General features: G+C 46.2%; 2 protein-coding genes across 2 annotated transcripts in view; both read right to left on the bottom strand.

Moving 5' to 3' along the window:
• LOC143766583 (uncharacterized) overlaps window positions 1-14,817 on the bottom strand; it is a 347,965-nt gene that overhangs the window by 307,364 nt on the left and 25,784 nt on the right. The gene's annotated exons all lie outside the window — the stretch shown is intronic.
• Window positions 2,961-14,817, bottom strand: part of LOC143766588 (uncharacterized) — a 52,040-nt gene continuing 40,183 nt past the window's right edge. The window contains exons 2-7 of the mRNA XM_077254375.1: window positions 9,174-9,323; window positions 8,868-9,044; window positions 8,662-8,785; window positions 8,481-8,578; window positions 7,429-7,519; window positions 2,961-5,275 (exon numbers count right to left, since the gene is read on the bottom strand). Coding sequence (XP_077110490.1) covers window positions 3,618-5,275; window positions 7,429-7,519; window positions 8,481-8,578; window positions 8,662-8,785; window positions 8,868-9,044; window positions 9,174-9,251 — 2,226 coding nt within the window. The 5' untranslated portion in view covers window positions 9,252-9,323 and the 3' untranslated portion in view covers window positions 2,961-3,617. The remainder of the gene's footprint in view (window positions 5,276-7,428; window positions 7,520-8,480; window positions 8,579-8,661; window positions 8,786-8,867; window positions 9,045-9,173; window positions 9,324-14,817) is intronic.

The following is a 14,817-nucleotide window of genomic DNA, read 5'->3' as shown; positions in this document are numbered from 1 at the left end:
CACACAAAGAATTGACATGCTGCGGAAAAAAAAACGCAGCGTTTCCGCACAGTATTTTCCGCACCATGGGCACAGCGGATTTGGTTTTCCATAGGTTTACATGGTACGTTAAACCTGATGAAAAACTGCTACGAATCCGCAGTGGCCAATCCGCAGTGGATCCGCAGCCAAATTCGCACCGTGTGCACATAGCCTAATTCTAACTCTAACCCTAGTTCTAATCCTAATTCTAACCCTAGCCCTAACTTTAGTTCTAACCCTAACCCTAGTGGAAAAATAAAAGTAAATTTTTTTTTATTTTATTATTGTCCCTACCTATGGGGGTGATAAAGGGGGAGGGTTCATTTACTATTTTTTTATTTTGATCACTGTGATATATATATCACAGTGATCAAAATGTACCTGGAACGAATCTGCCAGCTGGCAGATTCGGCGGGCGCACAGCGCATGCGCCCGCCATTTGGGAAGATGGCAGCACCCATGGAGAAGACGGACGGACACCGGGAGGCTCGGTAAGTACGAGGGGGTGAGATCGGAGCACAGGGGGGTGGATCGGAGCATGGGGGGGTGGACAGGAGGATGGAGGAGCGGACCACAGTACGGGACAGAACGGAGGACTGGAGAGGAGATCGGTGGCGGTGGGCAGATCAGGGTTTCCAGTCATGGCTGATGATATTGCAGCATCGGCCATGGCTGGATTGTAATATTTCACCACTTTTCATAGGTGAAATATTACAAATTTCTCTGATTGGTTGTTGAAAGTGAAACAGCCAATCAGAGCGATCGTAGCCCCGGGGGGGGGGGGGCCAAGCAACCCCTCCTGGGCTAAAGTACCACTTCCCCTGTCTCTGCAGATCGGGTGAAATTGGAATTAACCCTTTCACCCGATTTGCAGGGACGCGATCCCTCCATTACGCCACATAGGCGTCACAGGTCGGATTGGCACTGACTTTCATGACGCCTACGTGGCGTCACAGGTCAGGAAGGGGTTAATTATGCAAAACTCATGCAATGTTATTTCCTGGCTTTTCTTTTTAGATTCTGTCTCTTGCAGTTGAAGTGTACCTACAAAATAAAAAAAATTACAGACTTCATTCCTTGTAGCTGGAAAAACTTACAAAAATCTGTATAGTATCCAATAGTTATTTTCCCCATTGTATATATTTTCTCCATGTCAGAGCTATTTTTGACAGTCAAGAAAATACAATTTTCAAGTAATTCATTCTTTACACTCTAGGTATGATAATGACTTCTCGCTGTGTGGGATTTTTTTGTTTAAAAGGGTTGTTCTCTACTTGGACAATTACTTCTCAAGCCTTATGTTTGATCCTGTTAAAATAAAAATAATTATTCAAACCTTCATGCCGATGCAGCTCCAGCAGTGTCAGCACTTGCGTTCATGAAGCTCATGTGAGTTTGTCAGGTCATGTGAGCCCTGCGGCCAATCAGCGCTAATGTCACTGTCCCCAACTTCAAATCAAACAAAAGGAGGAAGTAGAGAGCAGTCGCAGCTCTGGTTTCCTGTTTATGTTCAATACTTCCGAAGGCGGGGACAGTGAAGCTGGCACCGACTGGGCACAGGGCTTGTGCACTGTAAGGCTAGGTTCACACTGCGTTAGTGTGATCCGTTCAACAGACTGCGTTACACCGCGGCATAACACGGTGTAACGTAGTCCGTTAACGCCGCCATTCCTATGGGCAGACGCATCGCTAGCGCACGCCCACAATGGGCGTGCGCTAGCGATGTGCCGTCATTGAGTGACAGACCCGAGACGCGGGCTGCAGCATTTCCGGGTCCGTCACTGCTAGCGCAGATGGAGCTAGCATATGCTCCATCTGCGCTAGCGCTGTGCCAAAGTCGGCACTTGCGTTAGCGCATTCCGTTAGCGTATGCGCTGAAAAGACTGCACTAACGCAATGTGAACCTAGCCTAATAAACCTCTCATGAATCCTGACACCGCTGAATTGGAGCTAGCAAGGGAGCTGTGTATGAGTATTTTTGTTTTAACGAGGCCAAACATAAGGAATGACAAGGTGTTGTCCTAGTAGTAAGACAACTGTTTAAGAAGGTACAATTTTTGATTAAATATTTCCAACATTCTGAACATGAAAAAGGCTTCTCCCCTGTGCAACTTCTCTGATGTTTATTAACCTCTTTCTGACCTCGGACGGGATAGTACATCCGAGGTCAGATACCGCGCTTTGATGCAGGGCTCCGGTGGTGAGCCCGCATCAAAGCCGGGACATGTCAGCTGTTTTGAACAGCTGACATGTGCCCGCAATAGCGGTGGGTGAAATCGCAATTCACCCACCGCTATTAACTAGTTTAATGCCGCTGTCAAACGCAGACAGCGGCATTTAACCGGCGCTTCCGGCCGGGCGGCCGGAAATGAGCGCATCGCTGACCCCCGTCACATGATCGGGGGTCAGCGATGCTTCTGAATAGTAACCATAGAGCTCCTTGAGACCTCTATGGTTACTGATCACCGGTAGCTGTGAGCGCCACCCGGTGGTCGGCGCTCATAGCACACCTGCATTTCTGCTGCATAGCAGCGATCTGATGATAACTGCTATGCAGCAGAGACGATCGCGTTGTGCCAGACGAGGCTATTGAAGCATGGCAAAAGAAAAAAAAAAGGAAAAAAATAAATGTGAAAAAAATAAAAAAAATATAAAAAGTTTAAATCACCCCCCTTTCACCCCATTCAAAATAAATCAACAAAAAAAAAAATCAAACCTACACATATTTGGTATCGCCAAGTTCAGAATCGCCCGATCTATCAATAAAAAAAAGCATTAGGCTGATCGCTAACGAGAAAAAAATTCGAAACCCCAGAATTACGTTTTTTTGGTCGCCGCGACATTGCATTAAAATGCAATAACGGGCGATCAAAAGAACGTATCTGCACCGAAATGGTATCATTAAAAACTCCAGCTCGGCACACAAAAAATAAGCCCTCGCCCGACCCCAGATCATGAGAAATGTAGACGCTACAGGTATCGGAAAATGGCGCAATTTGTTTTATTTTTTTTAGCAAAGTTTGGAAATTTTTTTCACCACTTAGATAAAAAAAAAATAACCTAGACATGTTAGGTGTCTATGAACTCGTACTGACCTGGAGAATCATAATGTCAGGTCAGTTTTAGCATTTAGTGAACCTAGCAAAAAAGCCAAACAAAAAAAAAGTGTGGGACTGCACTTTTTTTGCAATTTCACCGCACTTGGAATTTTTTTCCCTTTTTCTAGTACACGACATGCTAAAACCAATGATGTCGTTCAAAAGTACAACTTGATTCGCAAAAAATAAGCACTCACATGGCCATATTGACGGAAAAATAAAAAAGTTATGGCTCTGGGAAGGAGGGGAGCGAAAAACGAACATGGAAAAACGGAAAATCCCAAGGTCATGAAGGGCTTAAAGAGATGAATTCAATGTAAAACATTTCCCACATTAGGAACAGGAAAAAGGCTTCTCCCCTGTGTGAATTCTTTGGTGTCTAACAAGATCTGATTTCCGATTAAAATATTTCCCACATTCTGAACATGAAAAAGGCTTCTCCCCCGTGTGACTTTTCCGGTGACTAACAAGTTTTGATTTGTGGTTAAAACATTTCCCTCATTCTGAACATGAAAAAGGCTTCTTTCCTGTGTGAATTTTTTGGTGTCTATCAAGATTCGCTTTCTGATTAAAACATTTCCCACATTCTGAACATGAAAAAGACTTCTCCCCTGTGTGGGTTCTCTGATGCTTAACAAAATATGATTTGTGTGTAAAATGTTTCCCACATTCTGAACAGGAAAAAGGCTTCTCACCCGTGTGAATTATCTGGTGCTTAACCAAATTTGATTTGTGTGTAAAACATTTCCCACATTCTAAACAGGAAAAAGGCTTCTCACCTGTGTGAGTTCTTTGGTGCGTAACCAAAGTTGATTTCTGGTTAAAACATTTCCCACATTCTGAACATGAAAAAGGCATCTCTCCTGTGTGGGTTTTCAGGTGTGTAACCAAAGCTGATTTCTGATTAAAACATTTCCCACATTCTGAACATAAAAAAGGCTTCTCACCTGTGTGAGTTCTCTGGTGCTTAACCAAACCTGATTTGTGGATACAACATTTCCCACATTCTGAACAGGAAAAAGGCTTCTCTCCTGTGTGTAATCTCTGGTGGCTATCAAGAAGCACTTTCCGATTAAAACATTTCCCACATTCTGAACATGAAAAAGGCTTCTCCCCTGTGTGAGTTCTTTGGTGCGTAACCAAAGCTGATTTCTGTTGATAACATTTCCCACATTCTGAACATGAAAAAGGCTTCTCTCCTGTGTGAGTTCTCTGGTGCTTAACCAAATGTGATTTGTGGTTAAAACATTTCCCACATTCTAAACAGGAAAAAGGCTTCTCTCCTGTGTGTAATCTCTGGTGGCTATCAAGAAGCACTTTCCGATTAAAACATTTCCCACATTCTGAACATGAAAAAGGCTTCTCCCCTGTGTGAGTTCTTTGGTGCGTAACCAAAGCTGATTTATCTTTAAAACATTTCCCACATTCTGAACATGAAAAAGGCTTCTCACCTGTGTGAGTTCTTTGGTGCGTAACCAAAGCTGATTTCTGGTTAAAACATTTCCCACATTCTGAACAGGAAAAAGGCTTCTCTCCTGTGTGTAACCTCTGGTGGCTATCAAGAAGCACTTTCCGATTAAAACATTTCCCACATTCTGAACATGAAAAAGGCTTCTCCCCTGTGTGAGTTCTTTGGTGCATAACCAAAGCTGATTTCTCTTTAAAACATTTCCCACATTCTGAACAGGAAAAAGGCTTCTCACCTGTGTGAGTTCTCTGGTGCTTAACAAAATCTGATTTGTGGTTAAAACATTTCCCACATTCTGAACATGAAAAAGGTTTCTCCCCTGTGTGACTTCTTTGGTGTACAACAAGATTCCACTTCTGGTTAAAACATCTCCCACACTTGGAACAGGAAAATCTATTCTCTGCTGTGTGAATTTTTTGATGCTTAAGAAAAGATTCTTTGAGGGGAAAATGATTTCCATATTCTAAAAGTGAAAATGGTTTCTTTACTTCAGGACCAATATGTTTTTTAATGCTTATTTTGTGACTTTGATTTTCCTTAGTATTAGACGACAGATCTTTGCTGTGAAGGGATGATGGTATATCTGGAGTAATGGCATTCACTTCAATTGTATCCTGTGGGATCTCAAGATTATCTGATTTAAAAACTGAAGATGTCAGCTGCCCCTCTGATTGCCTGGTGCAGTCATCTGTTAAAAATAAAACCAATTAGTTTTCATAAAAAAATCCTTGAATTTTACATATTTTAACATTTGTACGTAAACTATCCACAACATGACAAGTTATGTTGAATACGTAATTATTCACTAAGACAATGACAGCTCACAGTCTAGTAGAAAACCTCATAGGATGAACCAGTAGAGCGTTGTGTTCAACTGTTTGTCCATTCTGCCTCCGAAATATAGAGTAAAAAGTCACCAAACAATGTTATGTTGAGGAAAATTATACCAATAAACCTTCTACTCATCTCATCTCCCAAAAAACAATTCCATACTCAGGTCCATAATCTGTCAGTGAAAAACAGGTTTCTACATTACAAGTGGCTCAAAGGCTCTTGAAAAGCACCATGGCTTCAATACACCAATCCAGCAATATCCGCTCTCCCAAAGTCAAATTTTCCCCTCGCTTCTGAGCCTTGCAGTGTGCCCAAACCATATTTAGCATCCATGTATAAAGCACGTGTAAAGCGCCATGGAATAAATGGCGCTATGAAAATTAATAATGATAATAAATAATAAATTGCTATAGTGATAAGAACCCACTTAATTTACAATGTGTGTGTCTCCTGGAGCACAATCTGGGCACTGTGTGTGGGGTAATAAAATGGCATATTTGCAATTTTCACTCTCCAACATCCACTGTGTGCTAATTTCTGGAAAGTGGCTCTGGGGTCAACATAGTCACTACTACAATACATTAATCCCCTGAGGGTTATAATTTCCAAAATGAAGTCAATTTATGGGGATTTCTACTGCTCTGGTTTTCTGCCATTTTCTCATATTAGGGCTTCTGCATATGGTATGTCCTATCTCCTCTGGGATCTGCTGCTGTGATGTCTGGTTCTGTTACCAGGCACAACCTTATTCATTCTACAGGCGGCACTGGTAATGGAGGAGACATCGAAACCAGAAGCTCTGGGCGACGCAGGCTCTGCCCTGCCACTGAGATTAGGGTACCTGGGATTTGTAGTACCATCCAATCTGGCAGTATGTATGTGTGTTGTCCAGCTCCCTGCTCCAGCCAGTTGGAAAGCACCACACCCTCCTAAAGCTGGAAGCATATTGCTGGACGCTGTCAGATACAGCCTTCTCCTCTGGTTAATTCCTCTGTCCTCCTCTCCAGGCTTGTTTATTTGTTTCCTGTTGTGACCTCGGCTCGCTTACTGTCTACTCTTGTGTCTTCTGATTTTGTATTTTCTCTGCTCTCCTGGTACTGACCCGGTTACCTGACTATTCTTGCTACATCTCACACCACATAACAGAAGGTAACACCATGGCCGAAGCCTAGGGGTCTCTGTCTAAGATCAGACCCAAGTAGAAGGATTAAAGTATGATGAACAAGGCAATCCCTGGGATCTGTAAAATGGAGTAGATAGCACCAAGTCCTTTCATGGTGGACATCTTTTGAGCTGCCAGGTGACCATGAACAGTGCCCCCAATGCATCATATCCGCAAACTATTTCTGCAAGATCTGCAGTCAAATAGCTAAATAACTTCTTAACCCTGCCATGTGCCCAGACAGTAGTGTACAATTGTACATAGGGTACTGTCAGATTCAAGAGAAATTGGAAAATAATCTGTAAGGTCTATTTGTTTCCTATTATCCTTTGTCAAGAATTCCAAAGTTATCACTACAAAGTGACACACATCAGGTTCGAAAAATTGGGTCCTGAATAGGAACAAAAAAGGACTGCGGTAAGTGGTTAAGTCAAAGGATTTGAGCAGTAACTACTGTAGTCAAAAACTGTGACTAAAGACAATAACACATCTACTGAAATGATTAAACTGAACAGTCTTCATCAGTAATAAATGAGTAACTAGTGGTGAATCCTCTGGGGTAATTAGAGTATGGGGCTCAGTGGCTCTTTCAAGCAAAACTATTATAAGGGCCAATGGTAGATGTCACATCAGTTTCAAGAAGAAATATTAGACATTCAAATACTTTTTTTATAACAGTTTAAAGCTGATGTGTCAAAGTTTGGATGGAGGAGAATGTTGAGGTCTAGAGGCAAAATGGTGAACACCCGATTGTGATACGACCGGGCTATACAACCGATAAAGCAGCCACAGCCGGTGACTGAGAAGAATCTGTGACTTCTCTGCATTTAGTGGATACTACTTACCTGGGTAGTCATATGAAGGAATCTCCTCTTTCCACCGCCCATCACCCCTCATATATGTCTCTGTAGTGTTAATATGGGTCAGATCTTCACCCTGAAACAAATATTGTAAAAGTCACAGACAGATGAAAAGAAAAGATAGTCACATCTATGATCAACTCTAATCCTGCCATCAGTTCCGCCATCAGAGAATTACAGCCCTTATTGGCGAATAGGGCCTGGCGAGCAGGAGGCCCGCAGCAGGCCGCCTCTTCTCTTTGTGCCCCAGAGGTTCAACTGATCATGCATCGTCAGACGCATGGCAAGTTAAAATCTGTTGCCTTGCGGGAGATCACAAGCTGGCAGCTGATGTCAGAGGGCACGTTGCCGGCGTATAATGACACACATATATGATGGTACACGCCTCAGATGTATCAGGTGGAGGACACCGCTGGACCTCAGCCAGGTCAGGATAACTTTTTTTTTTGTAAAGCTGCAGTATGACGCTGCATTATACTACTATGGGGGTGCATTATACTATTATGGGGCTGCATTATACTATGAAGTGCATTATACCACTATGGGAGGGCATTATACTATGAGATGCATTATACTACTATGGAGGTGCATTGTACTACTATGGGGGTGCATTATACCACTATGATGGTGCATTATACCACTATGGGGGTGCATTATACCACTATGGGGGTGCATTATAGTACTATAGAGGTGCATCATACTCTTAAGGGGATGCATTATTCAACTATATATAACTATGGGATGCATTATACAGATGCAGCATTTTTCTATGAGTAGGCAGTGGGACTGTGGAAGGTTCAAGAGTTGGAGGCGGAGCTGGGGGGGTGTAGCCTGGGCAGAGTCCCAAGTGGGCCCGAAAGTTTTGCCAGTATGGGACACCGAAATTCCTGGTGGCAGCCCTGCCTTCCATCTGCACCGTTCTCATTACACAAGTATAAAACATATAATACTGGTGAATAAAACAAGACTGAGCACAAGACCTTCACAGCCATCTACACATCATAGAGGAGATCTCATGACACCTTCTCTCCATCTACCTGATGATCCTGAGGAACCTTGGGATCTTCTTGTTTATAGTCCTGTGGAAGAAGAGGACGGGGACATCTCTCTGGTGTTGTCCTCTTACTGGATAGAACTGGAGGAAACACATACAGGGACTGAATTCATTCTTTACATACAGATAATTATAGGCCGTATGTATTTAGTCCTGTCTATTACCTGGTGATGTGAGGGGCTGGGGATCCTCCATCATGACTTCCTTGTACACATCTTTGTGTCCTGCTAAATACTCCCACTCCTCCACGGAGAAATAGACAGCGACATCCTGACACCTTATAGGAACCTGTCACATACAATGATACCATCATCCCCAGAAACCTTCACAGTGTTACTGTATAATGTCCCAGCATTCCCAGCAGTGTCACCTCTCCAGTCAGCAGCTCAATCATCTTGTAGGTGAGTTCTAGGATCTTCTGGTCATTGATGTCCTCATGTATCAGGAGAGGTGGAGGCCCCGTGACTGGGCTCAGGGGTCTTCCCAATCCCTCAGACACAGGGTCCTGACAGCGTTCACTAGAGGTCTTCTTCACTAGTGTGTAATCCTGGTTATGGAGAGACAAATTCATAAATTTCACTATAGACATTTCCAGAGTCCTCACCTCTCCAGTTCTGCCCATCTGTTATTCCCATAGAGAAAAATTATGTAATGTGACGTCATCAGAATCTCTCACCTCTCCAGTAAGCCGGAAGAGGATCTCTAGGGTGAGGTGTAATATCTTCTCTGCCATCTTGTGTCTGTCCATATCCATCCTTGATGGGTAAATCAGGAAAATTCTCTTATATATAAGATCTTCACTGAGAGGATCCGATATTGTAGAGATCTGAATGAGAAGATAAGCCGATGTAACATCATAAAAATCCTGTGTAATAATACAATTACTGGAGATAAGGGAAGCATATGAGTGATTATTTTACAGTATTTAGTTTTCTTCTTTACATCTACTAATAAAACCTATATACACTGCTCAAAAAAAATAAAGGGAACACTAAAATACCACATCCTAGATATCACTGAATGAAATATTTCAGTTGCAAATTTTTATTCGTTACATAGTGGAATGTGTTGAGAACAAAAAACATAAAAATGATCAATGTAAATCAAAATAAGTATCCCATGGAGGTCTGGATTTGGAATGATACTCAAAATTAAAGTGGAAAATCAAATACTTCAATTGAAATGCCTCAAGACAAGGAAATGATGTTCGGTTGTGTGTGTGTGTTGCCTCCTTGTGCCTGTATGACCTCCCTTCAAGCCTGGGCATACTCCTGATGAGGCGGTGGATGGTCTCCTGATGGATCTCCTCCCAGACCTGGACTAAAGCATCCGCCAACTCCAGAACATTCTGTTGTGCAACTGCAGTGCCCCAGAGTCCTGGTCGTTGCAGTACTGTGGTTCCGCCACTAAGGGGAGCTATGGTACGTCTGATGGCACTGAAGGAGTTCATCTGATCAGGTATCACAGACACCAATACATTTCACAGCTGAGCCACCAGGGGGAGCTAAGGGTTCTATTCACTAGGCCACTCCCCACCATAGTGGGTAAACTGGGGGTCAGGCAGGAAGTTAGACAGAAGTTGACTGGGTTGGAGCCAGGCAACATCCTGTGGCAGAGGGTGTTGCAGGAGAAGATTCGGTAGGGTCTCTGTCAGGGGTGGGATCCTGACAGAGGCTTGGCAACTTGAGCGAATGTGACGGGTCCGTGCCTGCTCAGTATAGCGGCGGTACCCCAGAAGGGACTGGAAGCGAGATAGATTGTGCTGAGTGAGAAACGAGATCAAAGCAACAAGGAGAATACCAGTAGGGGTCATGCTGTAAGACCGAGTCAACATCCTACTGAGGCGCACAACCGGCGGCCGGAACGCCGAGGGAGTATTACAATATTCAGCTTCAAGCAATACTCTGAACCAACGGCAGGACAGTCAGTCTAAGGCAGGCTGTCTCACTTAAATCACCTATGCAGTCTTGGGGGGCAACTTGTGGAGAGGGGTGACTCTAGGGTCCCGGAAGAGCTCCGAGCCTACCCGTCATACGGGTGCCGTTCCAACCGTTAAATCAGGGAGGGACGGAGGATTAGCAGAACATCATCTAATCGAGTTGTGAGGGTACTTAAGAAACGGACACAACAGTTGTGGGGACTTTCCGTAAGCACAGCAGGGAAGGACCGCAACACATAGCGCTAGAAGGAAGGCACAGATTTCCACCTGTAAAGAGAACTCTGGAGGTGCCATTGGACCGGCCGGACTTGCGCAGCCTGGTGATCCGGATTCTGGACTGAGGACCCAGAGATCTTCAGTAAAGAGGTAAAGAGACTGCAACCTGGTGTCCTCGTTATTTACTGCACCGCACCACTACAGCCTCACCACCACCATCATCTATCATATCTATCACTGTACGCCCCTCAGCAGGGTCACGGACCGGGCCTAGCCACCGTGACAACCCCAGAGCAGAGACTCAGAGGCCCGGTACCGGGTACCCCTCGGCCCTGCGGCAGTGGGGGCGCTACAACTTGGCGTCACGAACAGGATCTACTTAAGCCTGAAGAATCAGGTCATGTGTGCCTTGGAACTGTAATTTATTGTGCTTGGACTGTACTTTATTGCAAGGACTGTGCTGCGCCATTTACCGCCAAAATCCGCCGCCATTACAGGGCTGAGGAGAGCGCAGGAGAAGAAGAGGGGCGTGGAGTGGGCGTAGGCAAGCTGGAGAGCGCGAAGGACAATGACCGCCCAGTCTAAATATTTCTGTGTCCTGAGGACGTGTCCGTCAACAGCCGAGGTCCGCCTCCTGATCCTGTTTGGAGGGTGGAGACCATGGAGACGGGGCCGCCAACGAAAGAGACCGCGGGAAGAGGACACTGGAGAAGAAAAGATGGCGACGCTGGGAACACCGCATGGGACTGACCCGATTCGGTCTGAGGCTGCACGACCCGACACAGCCCCAGAGGCACCAACGTTGCAGGGACTGACCCTCGCAGAGCCACCGATGGGCCGACCCCCCTGCCACCGTCTGAGGAGTGTGTGGCTGCAGCCGAGGCCCGACAGATAGCACGCCGCTTGGAGGCTGATGCCCGCGTGCTCGCTCGGCTGGGCCAGCCCACGGAGGTCCGCTTGTCTCCGGTGTCCCCTGCTCCGCCCAACCCAGCCGCGGCTGAAGGTACGCTGCGGGCGCAGGGCCTGAGGATCCTGCCGGAGGCAGAACATCTGCGGCGCCTAATGGCAGCCTGGCAGAACAGGCCTCAGCCTGCAGCCCAGATTGATCTAACCAGTGTGGAAGAAACCCCACCGTCGCACTGGGGCGTGGTGGTATCCTTTAACTCCCGACACAGAAGGGGAGTTATCCAGGAGATCGGGGAGCCACTGCAGGTCCGTGTTGACCGCGAGGAAGTCGAGCCCTGTGGAGGGAGGCATGACTCCGACCTGGAGCCTGGCGACACCGTGACCTACACCCGGTGGAGGAGGGAAGCGGGTGGAACCGGCTGGATAGCTCGGGGCGTCCAGCGGTGCGTCGCCCTGCAGGCTGCTACCGGAACGCTGGAGGATGAGCCTTCTGCAGAAAAGATGCCGGAACCAGCCCCCGAGGAATCTCAGGAGGTCCGGGTCCACCGCGTGCCTCTGGGTCGCGCTCGCCCACAAGCAAGGAGGGCATCCCGGCGTGGGATTAGCAGAACATCATCTAATCGAGTTGTGAGGGAACTTAAGAAACGGACACAACAGTTGTGGGGACTTTCCGTAAGCACAGCAGGGAAGGACCGCAACACATAGCGCTAGAAGGAAGGCACAGATTTCCACCTGTAAAGAGAACTCTGGAGGTGCCATTGGACTGGCCGGACTTGCGCAGTCTGGTGATCCGGATTCTGGACTGAGGACCCAGAGATCTTCAGTAAAGAGGTAAAGAGACTGCAACCTGGTGTCCTCGTTATTTACTGCACCGCACCACTACAGCCTCACCACCACCATCATCTATCATATCTATCACTGTACGCCCCTCAGCAGGGTCACGGACTGGGCCTAGCCACCGTGACAACCCCAGAGCAGAGACTCAGAGGCCCGGTACCGGGTACCCCTCGGCCCTGCGGCAGTGGGGGCGCTACACAACGTGACGTTGATGGATCATGCGAGACATGATGTCCCAGATGTGTTCAATCGGATTCAGGTCTGGGGAACGGGCAGGCCAGTCCGTAGCTTCAATGCCTTCATCTTGCAGGAACTGCTGACACGCTCCAGCCACATGAGGTCTGGCAATGTCCTGCATTAGGAGGAACCCAGGCCCAACTGCACCAGCATATGGTCTCACAAGGGGTCTCATCTCGGTACCTAATGGCAGTCAGGCTACCCCTGGCGAGCACATGGAGGGCTATGTGGCCCTTCAAATGAATGCCACCCCACACCATTACTGACCCACTGCCAAACCGGTCATGCTGAAGGATGTTGCAGGCAGCAGATAGCTCTCCACGGCGACTCTACATTCCGTCACGTCTGTCACATGTGCTCAGTGTGAACCTGCTTTCATCTTTGAAGAGCACAGGGCACCAGTGGCGAATTTGCCAATCCTGGTCTTCTGTGGCAAAAGCCAATCTTCCTGCACTGTGTTGGGCTGTGAGCACAACCCATGAGGAAATCACAGCTAGAATAAGATTGTTCCTGTACAGAAAAATTGAACAAAGAAATTCACCGTGTAAAAACTGTACTTAAAAAAATTACCTTTAATTACGTTTTAACGCAGTAAGGTGATAACAAGGACCACTACCACCATTTAAAAGATACCAGGAGGTGCCTATACCTATCACTAAACTGAACTGTTCCTACCTACCAGCGGAGGTTGGCACCCTACACCTGGGCAATGGCGCCCCCGATCACTGTCGCTGTCCCTCCTACCCCTATTTAGCCCTGTGGGATGGGGAAAGGAATAGGAGAGATATTGAAATGAGAGTTTGTTTGGACAGTATACGGGTATGTGCACACGTCAGGATTTCTTGCAGAAATTTCCTGAAGAAAAACGGAAATTTTCTGCAAGAAATCCGCATTTTTTTTGCGGGTTTTTTTCTGTTTTTTTTCGCCTTTTTTTTAGCATTTTGCAAGCGAAATTAGCTTGCAGAATGCTAAAGTTTTCCAAGCGATCTGTAGCATCACTTGGAAAACTGACTGACAGGTTGGTCACACTTGTCAAACATAGTGTTTGACAAGTGTGACCAACTTTTTACTATAGATGCTGCATATGTAGCATCAATAGTAAAAGATAGAATGTTTAAAAATAATAAAAAAATAAAAAAAATGGTTATACTCACCTGCAGACAACCGATCTCCTCAGCGGCGTCCGTTCCTATAGATGGTGTGTGTGTGCAGGACCTTCGATGACGTCGCGGCTTGTGATTGGTCGCGTGAGCGGTCACATGAGCGGTCACGTGACCAATCACAAGACCGCGACGTCATCGCAGGTCCTTCACACAGAGCATCTATAGGAACGGAAGCGGCTCTGAGCAGCAGCGTGGTCGCCGGGGGACCTGACAGACATCAGAGGGTGAGTATGTAGTGTTTTTTTTTAACTTTTACCATGGTAACCAGGGTAAACATCGGGTTACTAAGCGCGGCCCTGCGCTTAGTAACCCGATATTTACCCTGGTTACCATTGTAAAACATCAAATAAAGTTCTGAACTTTCAGCAACGACCAGTGATATCACAGCAGGATCCAGATCGCTGCTGCGTGTCAAACACAACGATATCGCTATCCAGGACGCTGCAACGTCACGGATCGCTATCGTTATCGCTGCAAAGTCGTTTAGTGTGAAGGTACCTTAAGCCCTGCTATTGTGCCGGTCACAGCAATTTCTTCAGCAGCTAAGTAGTCTCTTTATACTATGTATACTTTATTCACTCCTGATGAACCTTGAAAGGTGAAATGCGTTGAGTGTGTTTCAGAGCTCTTAGGTTTGTTTTGTTTTTTTTTCTTATATGTTCTTGATTTGATGACATGTACCTGTTCTTTAACATGCAGCTGAGCCTTATCTGGTTTTGAATATTTTTGGGCTTATTGCTTAACCCTTTTCTGCCATCGGATGTACTATCCCGACCATGTGACCTGTGACTTAATTCCCATGGACGGGATAGTATGTCATACCCGATCAGCCGCGCTCAGGGGGGAGGGCGGCCGATCGCAGCCGGTTGTCAGCTGATTATCACAGCTGACATCCGGCACTGTTACTGCTCCTGACATTTTAACCCCCGAAACACTGCTATCAAACATGATCGCAGCATTCCAGTGGCATAGGGAAGCATCGCGCAGGGATGGGGCTCCCTGCGTGCTTCCCTGAGCACTCT

The sequence above is a fragment of the Ranitomeya variabilis genome, chromosome 4 (assembly GCF_051348905.1).
Source record: "Ranitomeya variabilis isolate aRanVar5 chromosome 4, aRanVar5.hap1, whole genome shotgun sequence".
Classification (NCBI taxonomy): domain Eukaryota; kingdom Metazoa; phylum Chordata; class Amphibia; order Anura; family Dendrobatidae; genus Ranitomeya; species Ranitomeya variabilis.
Note: the sequence above shows the minus strand (reverse complement) of the source record. Positions and strands in the feature narration are given on the sequence as shown.